The sequence below is a fragment of the Centruroides sculpturatus genome, unplaced genomic scaffold, assembly GCF_000671375.1.
Source record: "Centruroides sculpturatus isolate CEXI.00-Female unplaced genomic scaffold, Cexi_2.0 scaffold199, whole genome shotgun sequence".
In the NCBI taxonomy this organism is placed as follows: domain Eukaryota; kingdom Metazoa; phylum Arthropoda; class Arachnida; order Scorpiones; family Buthidae; genus Centruroides; species Centruroides sculpturatus.
In genome coordinates, this window is record NW_019384516.1 from 643629 (window position 1) to 665918 (window position 22290).

Consider the following 22290-nt stretch of genomic DNA (forward strand, 5'->3'; position numbering starts at 1 on the left):
TCTTTTACAGTGGGTGATTGTTTAACAAACAGTTTGGATAACGAACACTTTTGCGAAAGATTTTGTTAGGACAATGAACACTTCACAGAATGTACAGAAAAAGAAGTGATATAAAATAGTGAATACCGATTTGTCTTCCCTTGTCTCCAGGTGACAATTTGAAACTTTTTGGAGCTCTGGAGACATAGATGCTCATCCCAATACTGATCGGATAGTACTCCTCCATATTTTGAAACTCTCCCTTGTAATTCCAGATTTTTGTTTACCTTTCTGACCAATAATGTTTTATAGTCTTCGCGAGACTGTCGTGCGGGTAGTTTTGTGTCGGTTTTTATTTACAAAAGATGAGAGTTTAACTGTCCCATTGGATATTCATTAACATTTTAATACCAGATTTCAAATTTCATCTGGGCCTTGCATTTAAATAATTTTTTGTGCACTAGTTGATTTCTGTTCTCTGAACTTTTGTAAGTGCTTTTCTGAACTTATTATTTAAAACAGAAACTGATAATATTATGGAGCATAAAAGGAGTGGAGTGTCAAGTGAACTGTGCTCACCGTATAAACCAAACAAGNCTTTTATTCCAGAATGTTCTAAATTTATTTATTTAATTATTATTTATTTAATTATTAATTTAATTAAGAGATGGCGCCTAACGCCTACCTCTAATTGTCAAATTACTTAGTTCCAATCATTTAAAATAGCCATATTATAGCCCGATAATTAGGCGATCGTTTGGTGATAAAAATATGTTGTTAATCGAAAATTTGTTCTAGGGGGACCTTGTTTTTTCAGTCAAGTATTGAGCAATTTTTCTCCAGAATTTCTGATTGAATATCGAATTGTTTGAATTGAAAATAGTTTGAATACCAAGATACAGCTGTATTTTGTTTGTCATTTTTATGAATGATTACTTACTTACCTAAGGTTAAAAATTAATTTAATAACACTTACCTAAAAATGTTTAAATAGACTTTATTGAATACAATCAAACTTCTATATTACAAACTTCTGCAAATTTTCTCCATATAATGAATTTTTACATTGTACATTTCTCTTTCAAACAAAAATATATGTAAAATTGCTTCTAAATAACAAAATTAATGAGCTGTGTAACATTCCCAGCTGTTATGAGATCTTAATTAAAAATTAAATTTTATGTTATTAAACATAAATAAATTGTGTGGGGGGCACTGTTATTTATGAGATTTTGTTATAAAAAGTGTTTGTTTTTAGTTGTTATAAAATGGCAAAAGACTTAATTTTGAGATTAGAGATGAAGTTTATAAAAAAATTGTAAATGTTAATAACAAGGAAAATCTTAAGTCCAGTCGTATTCAAGATATGATCCATGATCTCCAACCTTTAACTACCAAAATTTAATATCATTAATGCTTTTAGTATACAAACCTCTCTGCAAAATTTTGGAAATTTTTGACAAAAGTCACAGGAATTATTAAGCTTCAAATTGGGTGAACAAAATTGTGTCCACTCTAGACACGCACGCGCACAGATAAAATCGCAATTTTTTTTTTTTGTTTGTTCATTTCTCGATGTTTTAGTGTCTTGAGTCTAAGAATATAAAAATGTTACCATAGTTTTCCTCTGATATATATAACAGAGCCAGGAAAGTAGAATGTATGTTTTGCTAACTTCTACACATGATAAGCATTCAGACCCAAGCCAAACTATATACACGAACAGCACGGCACAACTAAGGTGCATGAGGTGGAGCAATGACAATTTGGTCACATGAGATGACTTTCATGCAAGTTCTCTATATGTAACTCATCATACTAATCATTTTTAATTGTTTGCTTTTGACCTCTGAAAATGCCTTATTGATCTCTATGGGTCAAGATCAACCCACAGGTTGATCATCAAGTAAGCTGAATGGATTTAGTCAGTTTAACTTCATGATGTTCCATCTCAATGGTTAAGTATGATAAATGCCCATTAATATAAAAATATTTATTACCATTGTTAGTCATTACCTGTATTTATTATCTTTCCTAATACATTAAAGTTTCATCAAAATTCATCTAACTACTTTTATGTAATAAAAATTTTTAAGATTATTACTTTAATAATTGTTATTGATATATAACATAATAATTGCTTTATGCCAAATTATATTAGATTTTTTGGGCAATAATTAAAATGCTATTTTAGTCATAAAATAACTCCAAAAAATATGGCGTAATTTGGCTTATTAGAAATTTGAGCTTTCCTTTTTGCAAATTATTTCGTTGATTATAATCTGATTATATTTTTTTCTGATAGGAAATGGATGGAAATTTTGCATGTGTTGCCTTATTAACAAAATATATTGTTGTGAATATGGAAACATGTTATATTCAAGATCTTCTCCCTTATGAAACAGGAAACTTTAATCCAATTGTAAAAAGGATAACAAAGGTGATAATTATATTAATTTAATAAATTATCTTATAAAGTAAATTTACTACTAAAGATATATAGATGGTCTCTAACCTTTGGATGTAATACATTTCTAAAAATGTGCATAAAACTTTAAAGATTAAAGGTTAAATGATAGAGTTGTGTGCTATAAAGTAAGTTCCATTTCCACAGAACTAAAAAGAAACATTATATATAAATATTTATATAAAAAAGAAAAATTAAACTTCTACTTTAAATCATATTTTAAGCATCATAAGCACTGGCTTATGATGCTTAAAATATAATTTAAAAACATTAAAACCATAGATTAAGCATAAAACAGACAAAAAAATTAATTTTTACAAATGATTTTGATGTTATATGCCAACTATTACCAGATTATATCAGGCAATTATATCGTGATTTTAAATTTATTACTAAATAATTTGTCACTAGAGGAAGCCATTAGGTTGAATAATTAAAATTAAACTAAATAATTTAGAAAGTTCTGGAAGAAAAGAATCAATCTGGAGTGGAACTCAAACCCACAACTGCTGCTTATTGTGCGGAAGCGTTGTCAGTTATGCTACCCAGAGATGGCGCCTAACGCCTCCCTCTAATGATAAATTATTTAGTAATTAATTTAAAATAATTGCGATATAATAGTCCAATATAATCCAGTAGTTGGCTTATTACGTATGTACTTGAGGTTTGTAGATGTGGTTTATGATCGCAATGTTACCTAAACCAAAACTGGCATCATAAAATGGTTCAAAAATTTTTTTGGCTCATTGATGTATAAAAGACAAAATTTGTCATATGAAAATCAATTTAGGAATTCAAAATATTATGTACAAAAGTGCAAATTATCTGAAAATTGAGAACTGCCTTGTACAATCAAACTTTGATTTAATATCTCCATTCATTTGCCTCCGAAATTGACCAAAGTACTTCAGTTTACCACTACACTTCATTAAGTGTAGTGTTAAACTGAAGTAGTTTGGACAATCAAAATTATATTGAGATCTGCATGCAAATTTGAGAATTTAGAAGTTAACTGATTCAGTGGTAAGTGTTGTTTACAATGCAGAATCATCCATTTAGTAATTTACAGACCCTGAAGGATCTCTGTTTAATATTTATTGGAGAAGATGGGTTGGCAAGTATTTTATGACTCTTTAAAAAGTAATTCTGCTTAGGAAGATGCAATATTGAAGCTTGACAGTAATGTGGGTTTAACTTTTTATAAATTGAATTTTCAATAATGTTTTACAATGTTAGAAAAATTAATTTAAGCATTATTAATATATTTCAATATTCAATTTTTTTCAGAAAGAATTTCTTATAGGTAGTCCAAGTGCCTTAGGTGTGTTTGTGACAACTGAAGGTACGTCGGAACGTCCACCAATTCGGTGGGATGCCGAAATTGTAGCCGTTGCCTATGCTCATCCTTATCTTCTTGTTCTAAGTAATGAGTTCCTAACTGTGTTTAGGTAAAAATTTTAAATAATAATTAATAAATTTTTAAAATAAATTAATGAACATTATGGTATTAATCAAATAAATAAATATTGCACAGAAGCTATAAAATTCAAAGTTTGTGGCTGTATGTCTGGAATTATTTACCCAATTCAAAGATGCTATACATTTGAAATTTTACCTAAATTTCTTAGAAAAATTCTAATGTCTCAAAAAAAAAGTTAAACATTTTATTATATAGTCAGTTTAGCTACAAACAATGCAGCTGTCATTCCTAAACTGCATATAAAAGATACAACTATATATTATAAAATATAGTCCTATCTATCATTGATTTATAATAGAGATATTATTAAAGTATGACTTTATCATTGATTTATACCGTTTAAATCTCAATCTCAAAATTTTTCACAAATCTCAAATTGAAAGATTGTACTGCATGTGATCACATACATAGCTGGTTATTTTCTGTCACAATGATAATTGTGAAGCATGCGGTAAGGCAGATAGGCCTAAAAATAAAATACCATTGTCAGAAACATTTATTTTTGATAATGAGATGATGTAAAAATGCATCTGAAGATTCAGGAAACAGATAATAAAAAAAAAAATTAGGTTAAAAGCTATAAAAAAGTGAAATGCCAATATTGGACATGAAACAAAGGCAGAAAGACAAATACTTTTGCAAGGAAGAGAGATGTAAAATTGAAAAGAACATCAAATTATGCCTGAAAGAATAGCGTGCACAATTGGATCCTACTTTGAATGATCAAAGAATTGACAGCATTTACAATCCATTCCACAGAAGTGTGTATGGCAAAACTTTGAGAAAAATTATCAAAGCACTGTCTGTTTAATATGATTGGAATCTTTAAAATGTACTCTATTGCACAGTACCAATTTAATTAGTATCTGAATTGTTTGAAATGGATTTTTCAAAATGAGTTCAAAGTACTTAACTAAGAACACTGCTTCAAAATGTTATGAAACAGCGTTCTTAGTTACCCACTCAAAAGGACTGAAATTATCAGTTGCAGCACCTGCACAATTGTATCAGAATGGTACATTTCACAAACCAATAATCTAATTTTTTTTTTGTTTTGATATATATTTTATGTCATTTTTCATGATGAGCATTTGAACATGGCAATAGACATGTGAGGAGAGGACAATCATGAAACTAATTCATGATTGTCCTCTCCATAATTTGTCATTGATGGCCACATGACATGTAGTTATTGTTGATTTTGAGGGTACCAACTTTGTAGGGATGCTATGTAGTTACAGAGAGGCAACATGTAAAACGATGTTCCCAATTCAAGCAATATTCTAGTGATTTGGCATTGATTTCTTCAATCTGGCCATTATTTTTTATATTATAGATTTTAAAAATGTAGAGGAAACTAAGTCTTCTCTAGTTCCATCATGTCCAATTACCAGGAACAAAACAGTCTTTCTTCACGGAGACAACCTTTTATTGGAGGCTTAACTGTTTCACATTATATTTCAGTGGCATAGCCACTAATAAAAGCTTGTCTTAGCAAAGGAAGACTGTTTTGTTCCTGGTGATTGGACATAACAGCATTAGAGAAGACTCAGTTTCTTCTAAATTTTTTAAATTGTGTTAAAATACTGTTTGCCATTTTAACTGTATTATAAATTTATTCAAGCTGTGTTCAAATTTTTTTCTAAAAACAAGGCTGGTCAGACCTAGACTAATTAGACAATTACAATTGCCTGGGATCCAGATCAGAAAGGCTCATGTAAATTGATAAACTTTTATTTCTTTATATTTGAATTTAAATGGGTTTTTCTTTTTACTTTTTTTGTTCTGTGGCACTGAGAGCCTTTTAATCAAACATGTCATTGGTTTGGTTAGGTCCACAATGGGACATCTGGATGGTTACAGATAGGCCCTGACATTCCTAAAAATTCCTGGGTCTTTTTGGCCCATCTGAATTTGTCTCCAGGTCCTTCAGAACAGTGGGCCGACATCTTAACTACTTGGCTGTCTAATTGTTGAATTTAAATGGTTAGCAAACAAAGTAAATATTCGCTAAACTACAGGTTCTCAAACTTATTTTGACCACTGCCCACTTTGAGATTAAAATAAAACTAATGCCCCATATTTTTTAACTAACATTTTTACATTACCATCTGTTGCATATCTTAAAAACAGTTGTTGCAATTATAATGTTTAAACATGCATTATTATATGGATAGGATAGATAGGGTGTGATCCATATCCTATTTCTGAGATCAAAGAATGTTTCAATGAGAGGAAATAAAACTCATACTTAATCATATTTAGAAGTATTTTTATTAACATTAAAAGAAGGCTTTGAATTTAAAACTTATCTAATGGGAAGGATGAATCTGATGCATTTCGATGAGATTGTTAATATCAGGCTCGAATTCACTTAAAAACAGCCATAAGTTGCCACGTTCAGTAACTTGCAGCCGATTTCTGTTTTTAGTTAGCAACGTTGCTACAGCACTAAATCCGTGTTCACACAAATACGACGATGGGAATGCTATCAGAAATCGTTGAACAACCGACCATAACCCAGGGTACAGTTGGGAGATTCGCTTCTGCATCCAAAATTCTTGGTAGCTGTTCTTGAATTTAATTTATAGTTCTTTGTTTGTTGTCACTTCTATAAGTTGTTCTTGTAACTGGGATGATCCTGCTGTGTTGACATTTAAAAAAGGATCCAACATCCAGTCTGGTATGTCCATGTTTAAAATGTCCTGGAATCGTTCCTTAAAATTATCGTGGAGGTTCTCCAAGTGCTGACAGTAAATGAGCAAGTCATCGTTATTGAAGGATATTGCTGATAAATTGCAGAAGTTATTAAATTTATGTCTGCCGATATTCCTTTTGTACAGTAGCAGTTTGGCTACAAAAGCAGCAACGATATTTTTTGTTTTAATTAAGTTTAAGTCGTCGCCTTGAAGCTGGAGATTCATATCATTAAACAATTTATACAGGTCTGTCAAGTACGCAATATCATTCTTTGATGTGATGAGATTGCTGTGCAATTCTGTATCTCTGTTTTCCAGGAACTCTATCACAGAGTTAAACAGATTGTAAAATTGAGTCAGACAAGTACCTTTTGATATCCAGCGCACTTCTGTGTGAAGCAGCAAGTGGTTGAAATCTTCATCATTGGCAATGCAAAGCTGACTAAATAATCTGTCATTTAGTGAGTTGTTTCTGATTTTATTAACTGCTCTGATAACATATTGTAGTGATGTATACAAGCATTTACTCAGATTTCTCACAACCAAATGCTGGCGATGAATGACGCAATGTACAGCAAGCACATCTGGAACTTTATTTTTTAAGTACACTATGAAGCTTTTATAACTCCCTGCCATAGCTGAAGCGCCATCTTTAGCAGCATACATATTATTATTGAAAGTAATTTCCTTTTCGTCAAAAAACTTTTCCAGTGTATTAAATATGGTTTCCCCCTTTGTATCTGTTTCTAATTTCTAGCAAATAATAGTTCTTGGCATATTTTCTCATCTTTGATAAATCTCACATATGACAATAACAATGCCTCATTAGTTGGTAAAGTGGACTCATCCAACTGAATTGAAAATTGACAAGTCTTAAGATGATTGCACAATGATTCTTCAATGTTTTTAGCCATCTCATCAATTCGTCTTTGCACAGAACTATTGCTTAAAGGAATTTTTTGGATAATATCTGCTGCTGGTTTATGGAGCACAGTAGTTAATACTTCTTTTACTGCCGGTAAAATTAAATCCTCCCCTATAGTATGTGGTTTGCCAGTTTTAGCAATTAACAATGAAATATTTTACAAAGCACGAAGTCTGTCATTGTCTTGCTCATGCTTATAAGCTGCTGAAAAAAGTTTCGATATAGTTGGCTGAACTGTGTACTTCTTTTACAGGTCTTTAAAATAGGTCACATGTTTGTCTTTCTTATCTGAGTGCACTTTATTTAAATGATCTTGTAGCCTAGATGGCTTCATAGCTTCACTCAAAAATGTTTTTTTGGCAAATAAGGCACATTGGTGATGACGGATTTGTAGGTTTTTCGATAAATCCGTATTTAATATAGTCCACACTGTACTGTTGTCTCTTATTCTTTGCTTCCGACATAGTTTAGGTGTGAGTAAAATATTCGCTTGAAAACCTGCTACTGATATGATGCTGTGATATGCATTAAAATGCTAATGAAAATAAACAATCACTGCCTTTATATAGATTGGAAATGTAACATGCACTGACAGGAACAAAATAAACTTGCAACCACTTGTTTATCTCATGTGAGTAACCGAATTCATACTGAGCAAGTTAGAATAAGTAATATAATCATGTTAGTTTATGCAGGGTTGTAGAAATCGCATTGTTTAAATCGTCTTGTTTGTTGTCTGTTTTACGTATTTTTGTCCAGGTGGTGTTTTTGTCAACTTAAATATTTTTAATGAATGATTTTTTCCTTAATTAATTTTTACCTGATAATTTTTTATTTCTTATTTAGCATATTCATGCTATAATAAGTGTATTCAGCTATAAGTCAACATGTTAGAAATATTCAAGTTGTGACCTTCAATATAAAAAAAAATGTATAAAATGTCAGCATTTTATATATATTCCATTGAATTTTTATAGATAGAATTTGTCTGCCGTTGTCCCTCTAGATTTCCTTAACAACCCCTAATTTTCTTTGAGCCTTCTACTGCCCCCCTGAAAGCCTCCAGTGTCCAAAAGGGCACGTTATCGCCCTCTTTGAGAAACGCTGCTCTAAGCCAATGAGCTTTCAGCCTTATACTTATCATCAACACCTATAGAGTATGGATAAAAGCAAGGATCAGATTAGTTGGAAAATTATCAGTATTGGATCATATCAGTAGAATTCAATATTGTATTTTCAGTTATAACTGTTTGTAAGATTACAATCAAGCATTTTATAATGTAAAATACCAACATGCAAACTGCCTATTGCATATACTATTACAAATATAAACATTTGTAATCCCAATAGTTATATTAAAGCCAAACAATTGCTACATTAAATCAATTATTATTGATTGATTAGGGCCAATTCTTTTATTCCAGAACCTTATAAATAATTAATTAAATATTAATCTAATAAGAGATGCAACCTAATGTTTACCTCTAGGTGAAATTACTTAATATTTAATTATTAATATTAGCAGTAATATAGCCCAATTTGATCTGGCAATTGTTTGGCTTAATATATATTATAGGAGTCGTAAAACACTAAAATCACCACTTTCCAATATTTTTATTAAAGTGGCAATTAAAAATCCTAGTCTGCTTATTTCAGCATTTGGCTTGAATTGAATCACATTGCATGCTTCAGGAAAAACAGATGAATGCAATGTCTGAGCTATCATACAACAGGAATCCCATCCACCACACATTAGCAACATTGTAATGCTGCGCGGGGGTTCAGTCAGGATAGCAGGAATTGACATCAAGAACCAAAGGAGTTTTTTGTGCAATGCTGCTCAGCATTTCTGTATTGGGAAATTTTTATTAACCAACAGAAAATTTTAGGGGCGTTGCTATAAGCAACAATTTGTGTGGTTTTTTTTTCTTTGTTATTGATGACTGAAGCGACAGATTGTGAAGACAAAATCTTTTGTATTCTTCGTTATATTTTTATTTTATAAGCTTAACCTGCTAGTTCTGCTTTCCAGACTTCAAACTGATAAAGCTACCAGCACCTGCATTAATTAATATTTAAAACTGGCAAAATGGTTGGTGATTTCTTTTAAAATTTTCCGGAGTGACCCCTGATATTATTTATTTTTTTTATAGATTTAAATGTATTTTGATTGAATAAACCTTATTAAAGCCAACTGATATACTTATTACAAGAAATAGGATGCAATAAGATCAAAAATAATACTGTAAAAGAAGACAATAATTAGCAGTTTTAGAACTGATTAATTAGGAAAATTAAGATCAGCATATATCCACATACTAAGAGAGAGATAATTTTCTATAGATGCTGTTAATTATTTGATTTTTATGAATGCTTCTACCATTACATTAATATTTGTAACTCTAAATAAAATATTAAACTTCAAAAAAAACTGATTATTATTGAAAATTATTAAATGCTTATTTAAAAAATTAAGTATCTGTAGCAATATTTTTCTGTTTCAGTATTGTTAATCATGAGCAGAAACAGAGGGTAGCATTTAGAGGTGGAATCTGTATGGATAATTTTGATGGAAAATTATATGTATCTTCGGCTGATATTATTTGTGCTCTCATTCCTGTACCGTGGGAAAAACAGGTTAGCCAATTACTTACTTACTATGACTATATTCTTACTTTCTACATATAAGTAATTTAAATAATATAATAAACATGAGCAATTATTTATTGTGACATGGTTGGGCTGCAATTCTTAATCATATTTTTTAAATTTATTTAATTTAAATTAAAATCCCACCTTTAAATTAGCAGTTTTACTTTTTTTTGTTAGAATAGAGTTGCCAGTCATCTATCTAACATCTTTCGGGGGAATTTTTGAATTGAAATAACATGACTTCCAGTTTGCATCGGAAGTTCACATATAGTTAATCGGGACCTCCTGCCCCTAAAGTATCCATATCCAGTCTTGTCTTTCATCTATCTAGCTCTGTTAAGGAAAGACAGATGAAGTGATGGATGACAGTGGGAATTTATAGGTTTACAATTTTTTTCAAATTGCAGCCCAATAAAATTTATTTTGTTACTAGCTGTTACCCACGACTTCGTCTGTGAGGATTTTGCAAGCAAATCCCATTTATATTCAGTATTTCAACAACCATAGTAATTGTTATATAACTCCTACCACTGAGAATGATGAGAATTGCCGAGAATCAAACAAACTATTTTCAATTTGATCAACTTTCTGGAATGTTTACAATCGTTCTATAATCGAACCAATATGCAATAACAAATTCGAATTTAAAATGATTCGAACATTTTTAAAATTAAATTAGATAAAAATATTTATAACAATGTCTGAAATGTTATTAATTTAATACACCTAAGTACTCGATGAAGACTAAATCCTCTCCCCCGAGGAGGAATTTCGAAAAATCCCTTCTTAGTGTGCATTACCATTGCATACCCTACTACTACGTAGATAAGAACAAAAAATCACATCTAAAATAGTACAGTATAAGCTGTTCTTCCAGTTAAGCCTTAATGCTCTCCCTCTCCCCCACGGGGGAATTTCTAAAAATTCCTTCTTAGTGTGCATTCCCATGGCATACCCTACTACTACCGTGTTTCCCCGAAAATAAGACATCCGCAGAAAATAAGACCTAGCATAGATTTTGCTGAATTGCGAAATATAAGACCTCCCCCTGAAAGTAAGACCTAGCGAAGTTTTTTTTTAGTCATAACGATCATCGACAGATGGTTGAAAGTGGCCGTTGGCTTTTTGAAAGTACAGCCACTGATTGGTCAGCAGACAATTACGTCACACAACATGATTTGCATAAGACTATGGCTTAGATTTGCATAACGTTACGGCTGGTGATGGCTAATTGGTTGGCCGGGAATCACGCCACATGACATTTGCATAGTGCTACGGTTCAGTAAGCACTAATTGGTCATCGAGTCCGATATTGACGCTATGAAAAGGCAACAGTTCGACACACCGGATATACATCACTCTCGTCTAAGTTCGACTTGGGAATTTTTTTGTTTAATAATAAATGTGAATGCTTCTTCACGGAAAAAATAAGACATTCCCTGAAAATAAGACCTAGCGCATTTTTCAGAGCAAAATTTAATATAAGACACTGTCTTATTTTCGGGGAAACACGGTACGCAGATAAGAACAAAAAATCGCATCTAAAATAGTACAGTAGAAGCCGTTCTTCCAGTTAAGCCTTAATGCTTTCCCTCTCTCCCACGGGGGAATTTCTAAAAATTCCTTCTTAGTGTGCATTCTCATGGCATACCCTACTACAACGCAGATAAAAACAAAAAAATTGCATCTAAAATAGTACAGTAGAAGCCGTTCTTCCGGTTAAGCCTTAATGCTCTCCCTTTCCCCCCACTGGGGAATTTAGAAAAATCCCTTCTTAGTGTGCATTTTCATGATATACCCTAACTGTGTACCAACTTTCACCTCTTTGGGTTCAGCAGTTTGCTCTGGGCGATGATGAATCAGTGAGTCATTCAGTCAGTCAGGACAAGCAATTTTATATATATAGATTAATTAGGCTAAATAACTATTTTTGATTGTTATAATGAAGAAAATACCAAAATTGCAATTGCTTATTGTTTACGTAATCTGAACATGCAGTATTCTAATTCCAAAATTTGTTGTTTCTTGTTAATCCCTTTGCACAAATTCAGAATTTTCTACATTTTCCTGTTCTGTTCTCTGATCATTCTCTGTTAATGACTTTTGTGTCATTTTTACTTTCCTGGCTGTTACGTATAACAGGTAAAGTATGGCAATTAGTCAAAAAACTGACTCAAAATTTTTACATTTTTGGACTGAGACTTTGAAACGTCAAGAAATGCAAAAAAGCTGCTGTGTCTTTTGTCAAAAATTTAATTTGAATTAAATATGTAATTAGAAAAAAACAAAAATACAGGAAAAGTATCTATTAAACAAATCACAGCAAACAAGTTAAAGTAAAACTATTTCTTTGTGTATTTTATTTTTCTGTATTAAGTTTTATTTAATTGTATTGCTTATTAAATATTTCAATTTAAATTCTCAAGAGAAAATATAAGGTTATATTATATATATATATAACTATTTATTTGAAAGTAAAGAATAGAATATTTTTAGGTGCAAGCTCTAATAGCAGACAAAAAAGTATCGGAAGCCTTGGAACTTGCTGAATATGCTAATAAATCTGGTCTTTCAAAAGAACAATGCAAACAAGTACTGATTTTATTTTTATATTATAATACTTTATTTATAATTACATTTTTTTATATATATTATTATCCACTGCATATATTGCTATAGAAAGTTAAATTACCTTAATTTTTAAACTATGACGCAAGCAGTTAACATTAATCTCATGTACTCGTTAAAACGTAAATAAGAGTTATACAAATGTAAAGTGATTATACAAAATTTATGCTTCAAGATATTAATCTTACAAGATATTTTCCTTATAGGTCATGCAGAGGATAAGACAACAAGCAGGATTTATAGAATTTTCCTTATTCCATTTTAGTAAAGCAAAAGAATATTTTCAGCTGGGCTGCTTGGATGTTAGAGAAGTAAGTTTGAAATTAATTCATAATATATACAATATTGCAGTCTTTAGAATAACAATTTTATTTGTTATTAAATATCTGAGACTTGGATGCTGTGATAGAGATATAATTATTAAAATTTGATTTATAATTATCTTGTGATATTAAAATATAAAAAAAAAATTAATTAATTAAATTGAAAGAAGCTATAGCAAATATTCTCAATAAGACCAATTTAACAACATCATGTAAGAATATAGTCTTATATTATTTAAATAATTTATGTTTAATTTTTATTTTATAAATATTGAAAATGTTTTGTTGTTTTGTATGTCATTTGATGTAATTTCTTTTATTAAAAGTTGTTCTTTTCAATGCATATTCATTCTTTTACAGTGGAACCTCGCTTAACAAGCAAAATTTGTTCCAGAATCTTACTCGTAATGTGAAACACTTGTTAAGCGAAACAGTTTTTCTCATAGAAATTAACATAAAATACGATAATGCGTTCCATGCTGAAAAAATACTCAAATATTTTATGTATAATGTTTAATCAAAGAAAATTACACAATATAGATTGTTAAGAAGCATGAATCATCATTAACTTTTCTTCTAGCACAGAATGAACCAACCTGAAATGCGAATTCAATTTGCAGAAAACAAAAAATTCTCAGATAATATGTCTGATGAAGACTCCAAACAATATGTTGAATTCTTGGGCTATGTAAAGGCTATAATTAAATATTAGAAATTAATTAATTTGATTAGAGGTAAGCAGTTATGCTGCCTTCTTATATTAAATTTAATAATTATAAATAGTTAATTTTTAATTTAGACATTTCTAAAATTTAATTTGGAATTGGTCATTAAATTTAGTACAAGGTGGTGTGTTCATTATATAATGAGCTATGATTGTCAATGTTTATACGTAATATGTGTGAACACACATTTGAAAAAATGTGTGATTATGAGCGACACTAAGATGCTAACAGAACAAGTGCTAAACAGACTGATGGAGCATGCGCACAATCTAGGATTTCCCCTATCCTTGTCACTCATTATGTGAAACATTGCTCATTAAGCGAGTCAAATTTTTACAATTTATTTTGCTTGTTATGTGAAATACTTGTTAAGTGAGGTTCCACTGTACCTGAATCACTGTACACTGTATTAATTGGTCTTATTGAGAATATTTGTTAATGAATTTTTCAGTATAATTAATTATCTTAAAAACTTTTTTAGTATAAAATGGTGAGAAGTCATAAATTTATTAGTAAATCTTAAAAAGTACAGTAGAGCATCGATTATCTGACTCAATTGGGGACTGGGATTGGTTGGATAACTGAAAAAACAGATAACCGAAAAGTATGAAAAAATACGTTATTAGTATAGTATATTAGTATATCGCTATTAACCTACTTCGCGTTGAATTTTCATTGATGTTAAGCCTAACAAAATTTTTTTTAAATAATAATCGTCACTATTGTATCGTTAAAAATTATTTTATTGCTCACAAAACAAACAACCACTCATAATTAGAAAATTAAGCCTTGTTTAGATACTGGCCTCCCTTTCATGGTCGAGCCAGTGTTTCCAGCTAAAACACGCAAAAATTTAACAAAAATAATATTAAAGTAGCCAAACCATAGAGAAAATGTTGTATAGCGCCACATCACTAGCGGACGTTTGAATTTGCCGACTAGAACTCAATCGGTTAACCGAGGTGACGGTTTATCGGTGGTCGGATAATCGATGCTCTACTGTACTTAAGTTTTATACTTATGATAAAATTTAATCTTCAGCTCGTAGATTAAATTTTTAGTATCAAATGAAATTGTGAAATAGCAGAAGTATTTTTAAAACAAATATTTACATATTTATTTTAAAACTTTGTAAATGTAAGCATATTTATTCAAAAACTAAACATTTAAAACAGTTTTGGATAATTCGTGTATATTGAAAATTTTTTCCAATAATGTATTATTTTAAACACAGTATATTTATACAGAATGAAGTATTATTTTTGTTTAATTTAATACTTAATACAAGGGGTACAAAATTAGGTATACAGTTGTGAATCTGAGAAATACAGATGTTTGTTATCTTTTATTATTTTGTTGTATTCTTTACTTGTAATTTAATTTATGCATAAAAATGTATGTTTTTTCTTCTTTATTTTTTTCTGCATATTTTTCCAGAATAATAACTATGTACATACTTTTTCACCCCTTTGTATAATGCAGAAACTCATGGTTGAAAAATAAACATAACTATTAATTTGGCCTATATCTCTGGAACTGCCATTCAGAACAAAACAGTTGAAAAGTATAAATTTAATTTAACTTACATCAAGCCAAAAACAACAAGAAAAAAGTACTGAGCATTGTCTTAAATCTTTTTGTACAGAAAATGGTAACTTGATGTGTGCACACCAAATATGGGCATATTTTTTGAGTGCAAGTATATTATACCATCAAAATAATCACAAAATCATTAATATTACATTAATTTTATTATTATAAATATTTTATTTGTAAAATATGTTAATATTACTGTTTTTCCCCCCATTTAAATGTATTTAAATAAAATTATTCAAAAGATTATATAAGAAAAATATGTAGTCACAGTACTTTAAAATCATATTTAAAAAGATTTTCAGCCACAATTTTGTCTTTTTTTTTTTTTTGACAATTTAAGGATGATAAAATTAACATGATATTCTATTTAACTAATGTACATTAAATGTAATTATTTTTTAATGCTATTATTTTCAGTTTTATGTTAACCCCTATAGAAAAATCTATTTGAATTCAGTTTTGTCTATGCAATAACTTTGAATAATTTTTTAAATTAAAAATTATATGTATAAAATATCACTGGAAGGCTTCTAATCAAATTTAAATCAATTTTTGAAAAAAGAAAAAAAATATATATATATATATAACTTAATTTGAATTATCTTATATGTACTTAAAAATCTTCTGATGTGATTTTAGGTATTACATATAAGCATATACATTTAAACGTGATGTCGGATTTTCTGATCTGATATCACATTTAAATGATTTTTTAATGTATATAACAAGTAACTTGGATTATATATCACAACATTATAATTATGTGCTTAATTTTTATATAGTTAATAAGTTTGTATCCTGATTTATTGCCATCATCATCATCATCATTTGTACGTTCGGTTCCACCTCTTCATGAAATTGCGAACATTGAGCAGATGTGTTCTTCTAATCCTTCCATGATAGATCAGTGCAAAGAATTTCTTTTATTCTACTTAGAAGAATTAAGATTATCACAAAGTGCAGTAAATTACAAATTTGTAAGTATCTGTAAATTCGTAATTATTTTTTTCAAATTATTTAATTTCATATTTAAAATTAAAAAGTAATTTTAATATTCTCTAGGAGATTGATACGGCTATATTAAAGTTATATGCTGCTACAAATTCTCCAAATCTTCTTAATTTAGTTGGGAATTCACAAATTGTTTGTGATAATAAAGAATGTATTCAGTATTTAACTCAGTGTGAAAAATATCATGCATTAGCCATCTTTCATCATAATTTGAAAGAAAATGATAAATCACTGCAGATTTGGGCAAGGTAAAGTCATTTAAACAATTTATTTAATATTTATTGGAATTTAAATAAATTATCATTAAGTTTTCTTAAATAAATTAAACATAAACCATTAAACCAGCGATTAATTATAATTAAACATTTTTAGTCGTGTTTATCAGGTTTAGAAATACAGTTCAAAACAAAATACAAAATGAGCAGCTTCAAAGCGTAGCATTGTGTGTAAATTTAATTGAATGAACATTTTTATTCAAATTAAAAGAGTAACTAGAATTAATAATTCATACATAAATAAGACATATCTATAAAGTAAGTCCCAAAAGTAAGTTTTCAAAAATTTATTACGGAAGTACCATAATGCATTAGATGATGTTTTATGACTCATATGATGCACAATGTGTTCAGGTTTACAATTTTGATATTACATTACTGTAACTCAAATGAGTGTTGTATATTATTCTCTGTCATAGCCCATGGGCTTTTGGTACATTAGTAACCATTTTCTTAACATCTTTCTTACTGTCTGGTATGGCATTTTCAGATCTCAAGACGTCTGCATGATGACGAATTAGAGCTTCGTTGATATGCCTCAACACATTCAAGAGGAACTGGTGGATGACCTGTCTTCTGTGGACACAAACAACCTGTGATAAATTGATTATGCTATTTCATAATCAACTTCCTTGTGGTTGCCTCTTTTCCTTGTTCAGTCCAAAAAGAACATTGCACTTGGGTACATACTGATTTCTGTTGAATTAAAGGATGTAAAATTCTTTCTAAGCACCAGAAAATGCCATCTTTTGCATATAGTGCCTCTAGTGGCGAACATTATTATCTACAATGGCAGTAACTATATTGAAAAAAACAGATAGTATGGTATTACTTGTGACACTTGATGCATTTGGATATATCCTCCATACAATGAGTTGCAAGTAACTCAAAGTGGACTTACTTTGTAGACATTCTGTATGTATTCAATTGAATTTATGCACATGAATGAATTTTACTTTGTAACCACTCATTTCATTTCTTGTTCTATATTTTCAAATCTGAAGATAGTCAATAAAAAATTTTTAATTGTAATTAATTGTAATTGTAATTAATATAGTAATTAATTACTATATTAAAGATTGATATTTATTCTATTTTAATAGTCATGTTTTAACTTTTTGCAGTACTGATAAATAAATCAAATTTTGAAATCATATAACAGTTAATTAATTGACTTAATATTATCAAGAATTGAAATTATATTAGTAGCAATGTTGTTAACATTTTGAAAATTAACAATTTCTTATTTAAATCTTATGTCTTGAATATAATTTAATGGTTTTATTACATGAAAATTTAATTATATAATAATATGAATCATGTTAAATGAAGATGTAATATGATTTACATTTAAAAACATTAAATAAATATTTTATTTTTTAGGCTTATTCTTGGCGAAATTTATGATGAAGATTTTCCTGGATTAGAATATTTTGTAGAATTTTTATCAAAGTAAGTTGTTGAAAATTATTAAAGATTTTTTAAGAACTAATAAATATTTTGTATATGAATATATATCAGGTAATAAAACTAAAGCAGAACTCATAAGAAACAGTGTAAAGAGTGTGATTATGTTGCAGGTTATGCTTACAGCCATGTTAATAATCTAAGAATCAAGAGTTAAGAGTAAGAAATTATCCAATGGCCATTTACTGGACTTTTGGTACATGAACACTTATTGGTTATCTTTTAATTCTAACTTATTGACCCTTGGTTGTAAATACAGACAGCAGCCATGTTGTGAATTAGTTATGTTTATTGCATGATTAGCTCACTGCATCACCAGTTCTGATTGGCAGCATTGTCATAACCTCACAGAAATTATATGAAATCTATTATACTGTAATCTCTGCCTAATAAATATCATTTACATGCTTATATCCAAAATAGGATAAGGTATAGAACACTAAAATTAAAGAAAATATTATATGATCAAATTGGGTCATAATCATTTTGGCTAGGAAAGTAGCATGGAGTGAATCTATTGGATTGCTGTTTTTGGCAAATAAATTTTATAGCATAAGAAAAGTAATTTTTTTACATACAATAGGAGTTGTAACAGTGTCAAAAACTGGTTGCTTTAATAGGTGAAATTCTAAGAGGAAAACCTCTTGATATATGTAATGAACTCTTGAAGAAGGAAAAGCAGCATGAATTTTCAATTTTTGTTTGTATATTTGCCCTGGAAATGAGGTTGGAAGTGATTTTAAATAAATAATCTACCTATATGTAATGAGACTGTGATGTGATGAATAAAGGAAATTGCTTAAATAAGATGTAAGAAATTTTTCCAGATTTAAAGTGGAATGAGTTTTATTGTCAATGAGTGATCTTAGTGACAGATTTATAAGTTTTAGATTCAAAAAAATAATTGAAGTAATTCAATCTAACATTAAGATTATTTTGTTATAATTTCTACATAGCTTTAGGGTTTGTCAAAGATATTGTTGGTAGAATTGTAAGATAGTTCAACACAGTTCGAATCACCCTGCTTGTGCAAGAAAAATATTTTGTTTCGTAACACGTAATACTAAATTGTTTGACATAGAAAAGCTTTTTGAACAGTTTTTGAACTACTTTATATTTTCATAAAAACATCCAAGCATTGCCAGGCATGTTGGCTGCTATATATATCATTGTGAATTCTCATTGAGAATTTAACTTTATATACACAATAGAGTTTGGATTATCCAAGGTTGCATAGACTGAGGATATTTTGGATAATGTAGAATTTTTAGCAAATTATTAAAGCAGCTGGACTTGGATGTATTGACATTTAGGCTGTGCACTATTTTCAGGTTAAACCTACTTTTTGAATATACTTTTAAATTAAACAATAAAACATGTAACTTTTTACAATTTGTACTGTTATGAGAAGTCTGAGAATAAATTCTTTTTAAATTTCTAGAGTCCATTTTGAGTGTGCTCCTCACTAAACCAAAATTTTTGTAAAGTACTGTACTGTATTGTATTACATTCTCTTGACTTATTGATAAAATACTCTTTCATAATTCATGTTGGATAATGCAATCTTCATTAGTTAATCTTCATTCAAAAAATAAAGGCATTTAAATTGGTTTCTTTGTGATTTTAATAGTGGTTATTTTAAAGCAATAAATATTAAAATATTTTCAATTGGAAGATTTCGGTGATAAATTTTGGAGGTTAAATAATGTTACGGCATTATATTAACTTCTTTGATTATAATTTAATAATATCACATTTGCATTAACTATATTGTAGCAATTACCTTTAATGTTTTAGTTTATGTTTATATACAGTAGATCGTCGATTTTCCGAAAGTCAATCATCCGAAAGAATTTCAGTCGGCAAATTTAAATTTTCGCCAGTGCTGTGGCGCTTCAATCTTTGGCTATGTCTTGGGCTACTCAAATATTTTACGTTTTTGATACTAAATTAACATCTGAAGTATAATTTTTTATTATTTTTATATTTTTCAATATATTTATTTTGTTTGTACAAAATAAAAAAATAATTTTTAACGATACAATAGTCTTCGTTAGGCTTAACATCGACGAAAATTCAACGCGAAGCGACACGCAACGGAGAAAAATTTTGACATCGGATACGTTAAACTATTTTTTCGTACGTAAATCAGTTATCCGGACAACCCCAGTCCCCAATTGATTCGGAAAATCGACGCTTTACTGTATATATATATATATCATAATTCTTTAGGTTTTCCCTTATCTGAAAATGTGATTTTATAATAATTGATTAAGTTAGCAACATATTTGATGTAAAACATGTTTATTTTTGGCATAAATAATTTTATTTTATATTTTTATATTAAAATTTCAGACTAAGTGATTATCACTTAGTGTGGAAATACGTGGATTTTGTACTTGAGAAAAATGAAGAACTTGGAGTAAAGGTATTTATAAAATTATAATTTTTTAAATATTTGAAATTAAATGTTAGTGATGAAAAGCACAAAACTTAGAAAAATTTTGTTTTATGTATATTCTATTTGTGAATATGGATCATTTCACACAACTTGGCTGGATGATTTGCTGTTGAAACTATGGAAAATTTAAAAGTCCAAGAGTTCTTTTTTTTGTAACACGGTGACCTTGTCAGTGATTTATCAGTTTGTGACTCTCATTAAGTAAATAGACTGGTGTCTGCTACTGTTCATTTTTACAGCTTGATCAAGATTTGTGAAATGAACCACACATCATTTACAATTATATTTATAATCATATATCATAAAAAAATTAGAATACGTTCAATAATAAAATGTAAATCTTTTATTCATTAATAATAACTTATACTTGTGTTCAAAAAGTAAGTGTAAACATTATATCAACCAATAGTTCAAACTATTAAGAATGCTGAACAACATAAAATGATCTATCTATCTATCCAGTGGCATCCTCTCTACAGAGGGTTACATTTGATGAATTATTCCACTCCATGTTTCTCTATTCCAGGCTTCTCTTAAATCCTTTCCAGTCCAGTCTTTGATGTTATCTCTCCAAGTCTTTCGGGGTCTTCCTCTAGGTCTTGTCCCCTCCACCAGTCCCTCAATCACCATCTTTAGTAGTTAATAAAATGATACCTGCATAAAAACAATATGTCCTTTGATAAATAAAACCATTAAATTGATAAATATGACTTAATTATGCAAAACAAGAAAAATAATAGAATACACCAAAAGAATTATAATTATTTTAATGCTATAAAATGGTTAATATGGTGTGTGGTTGCATTTTGTAAGTGCATGTTGCATAGCAATCAGTCACACTGGTTATCAGGTTGTCTTTTTTTTCTCTGTCAGAAACATGGTCCACTCTTGAAGAGCAGTGTAGAGCTTCCAAAGGGTTCTTGGTGAAGGCTGATGAGATATCTCATCTCCCTAGAGTATTATACAAATGCTTAATTGAATTCAGGGTTGGATAACTTGCTGGCCATTCCATACAATAGATATCTTCATTTGCAAGAAACTTGACCCTATAAGCCCAAGCATTATTGTTCATAAAAAAGTAAGTTTGGCTTTATGATGCCTCTGAATAGTCTTGTAGGGTTGCAGGATCTTATCCTTGTACCTTCTTCCTGTAATGATTGATACCTGCGAAAAAACATGGAACCCTATGCATTTGATGACAGTACTGCCTTCCCATACTACAAACTACTACTGCTAATTTCTCTCTTTCCTGACAGATTGTGGTGAATTTCCACTCTCCGTATTGTAGTCTGATGAGAATCAGTATTTTAAAACTTGTCAGTGTACAAAACATTAATTTATAATCCAATTTCAATGTTCTTGATCTCATCATAATTGAGTTTTCTTTGCATAGATTGCCAATGGGACACAAACTAATATAGAGATTCATTCCTGATTCCATTGACATCTCTGCAGAGTTATCTTCCAGATTCCCATTACAACATGCAGCTAATGTCAAACAATGATCCTGCTGAGAGATTAACTCTTTGGCCATTCATTTCTTGTTTAGTGTATATTTCCTATCGTTTAGGTCCTTCGATTTGATGCTATTTGTGGTGCATT

General features: G+C 29.6%; 1 protein-coding gene and 1 pseudogene across 1 annotated transcript in view; one reads left to right on the plus strand and one right to left on the minus strand.

Annotated features, from left to right (window-relative positions):
* Positions 1 to 22290, plus strand: part of LOC111622581 (transforming growth factor-beta receptor-associated protein 1-like) — a 55143-nt gene that overhangs the window by 22710 nt on the left and 10143 nt on the right. Inside the window, exons 7-15 of the mRNA XM_023364996.1 lie at positions 2285 to 2419; positions 3734 to 3894; positions 10055 to 10187; positions 12699 to 12794; positions 13037 to 13141; positions 16257 to 16451; positions 16537 to 16733; positions 18144 to 18212; positions 20583 to 20655. Coding sequence (XP_023220764.1) covers positions 2285 to 2419; positions 3734 to 3894; positions 10055 to 10187; positions 12699 to 12794; positions 13037 to 13141; positions 16257 to 16451; positions 16537 to 16733; positions 18144 to 18212; positions 20583 to 20655 — 1164 coding nt within the window. The remainder of the gene's footprint in view (positions 1 to 2284; positions 2420 to 3733; positions 3895 to 10054; positions 10188 to 12698; positions 12795 to 13036; positions 13142 to 16256; positions 16452 to 16536; positions 16734 to 18143; positions 18213 to 20582; positions 20656 to 22290) is intronic.
* Positions 6126 to 8671, minus strand: LOC111622582 (annotated as a pseudogene).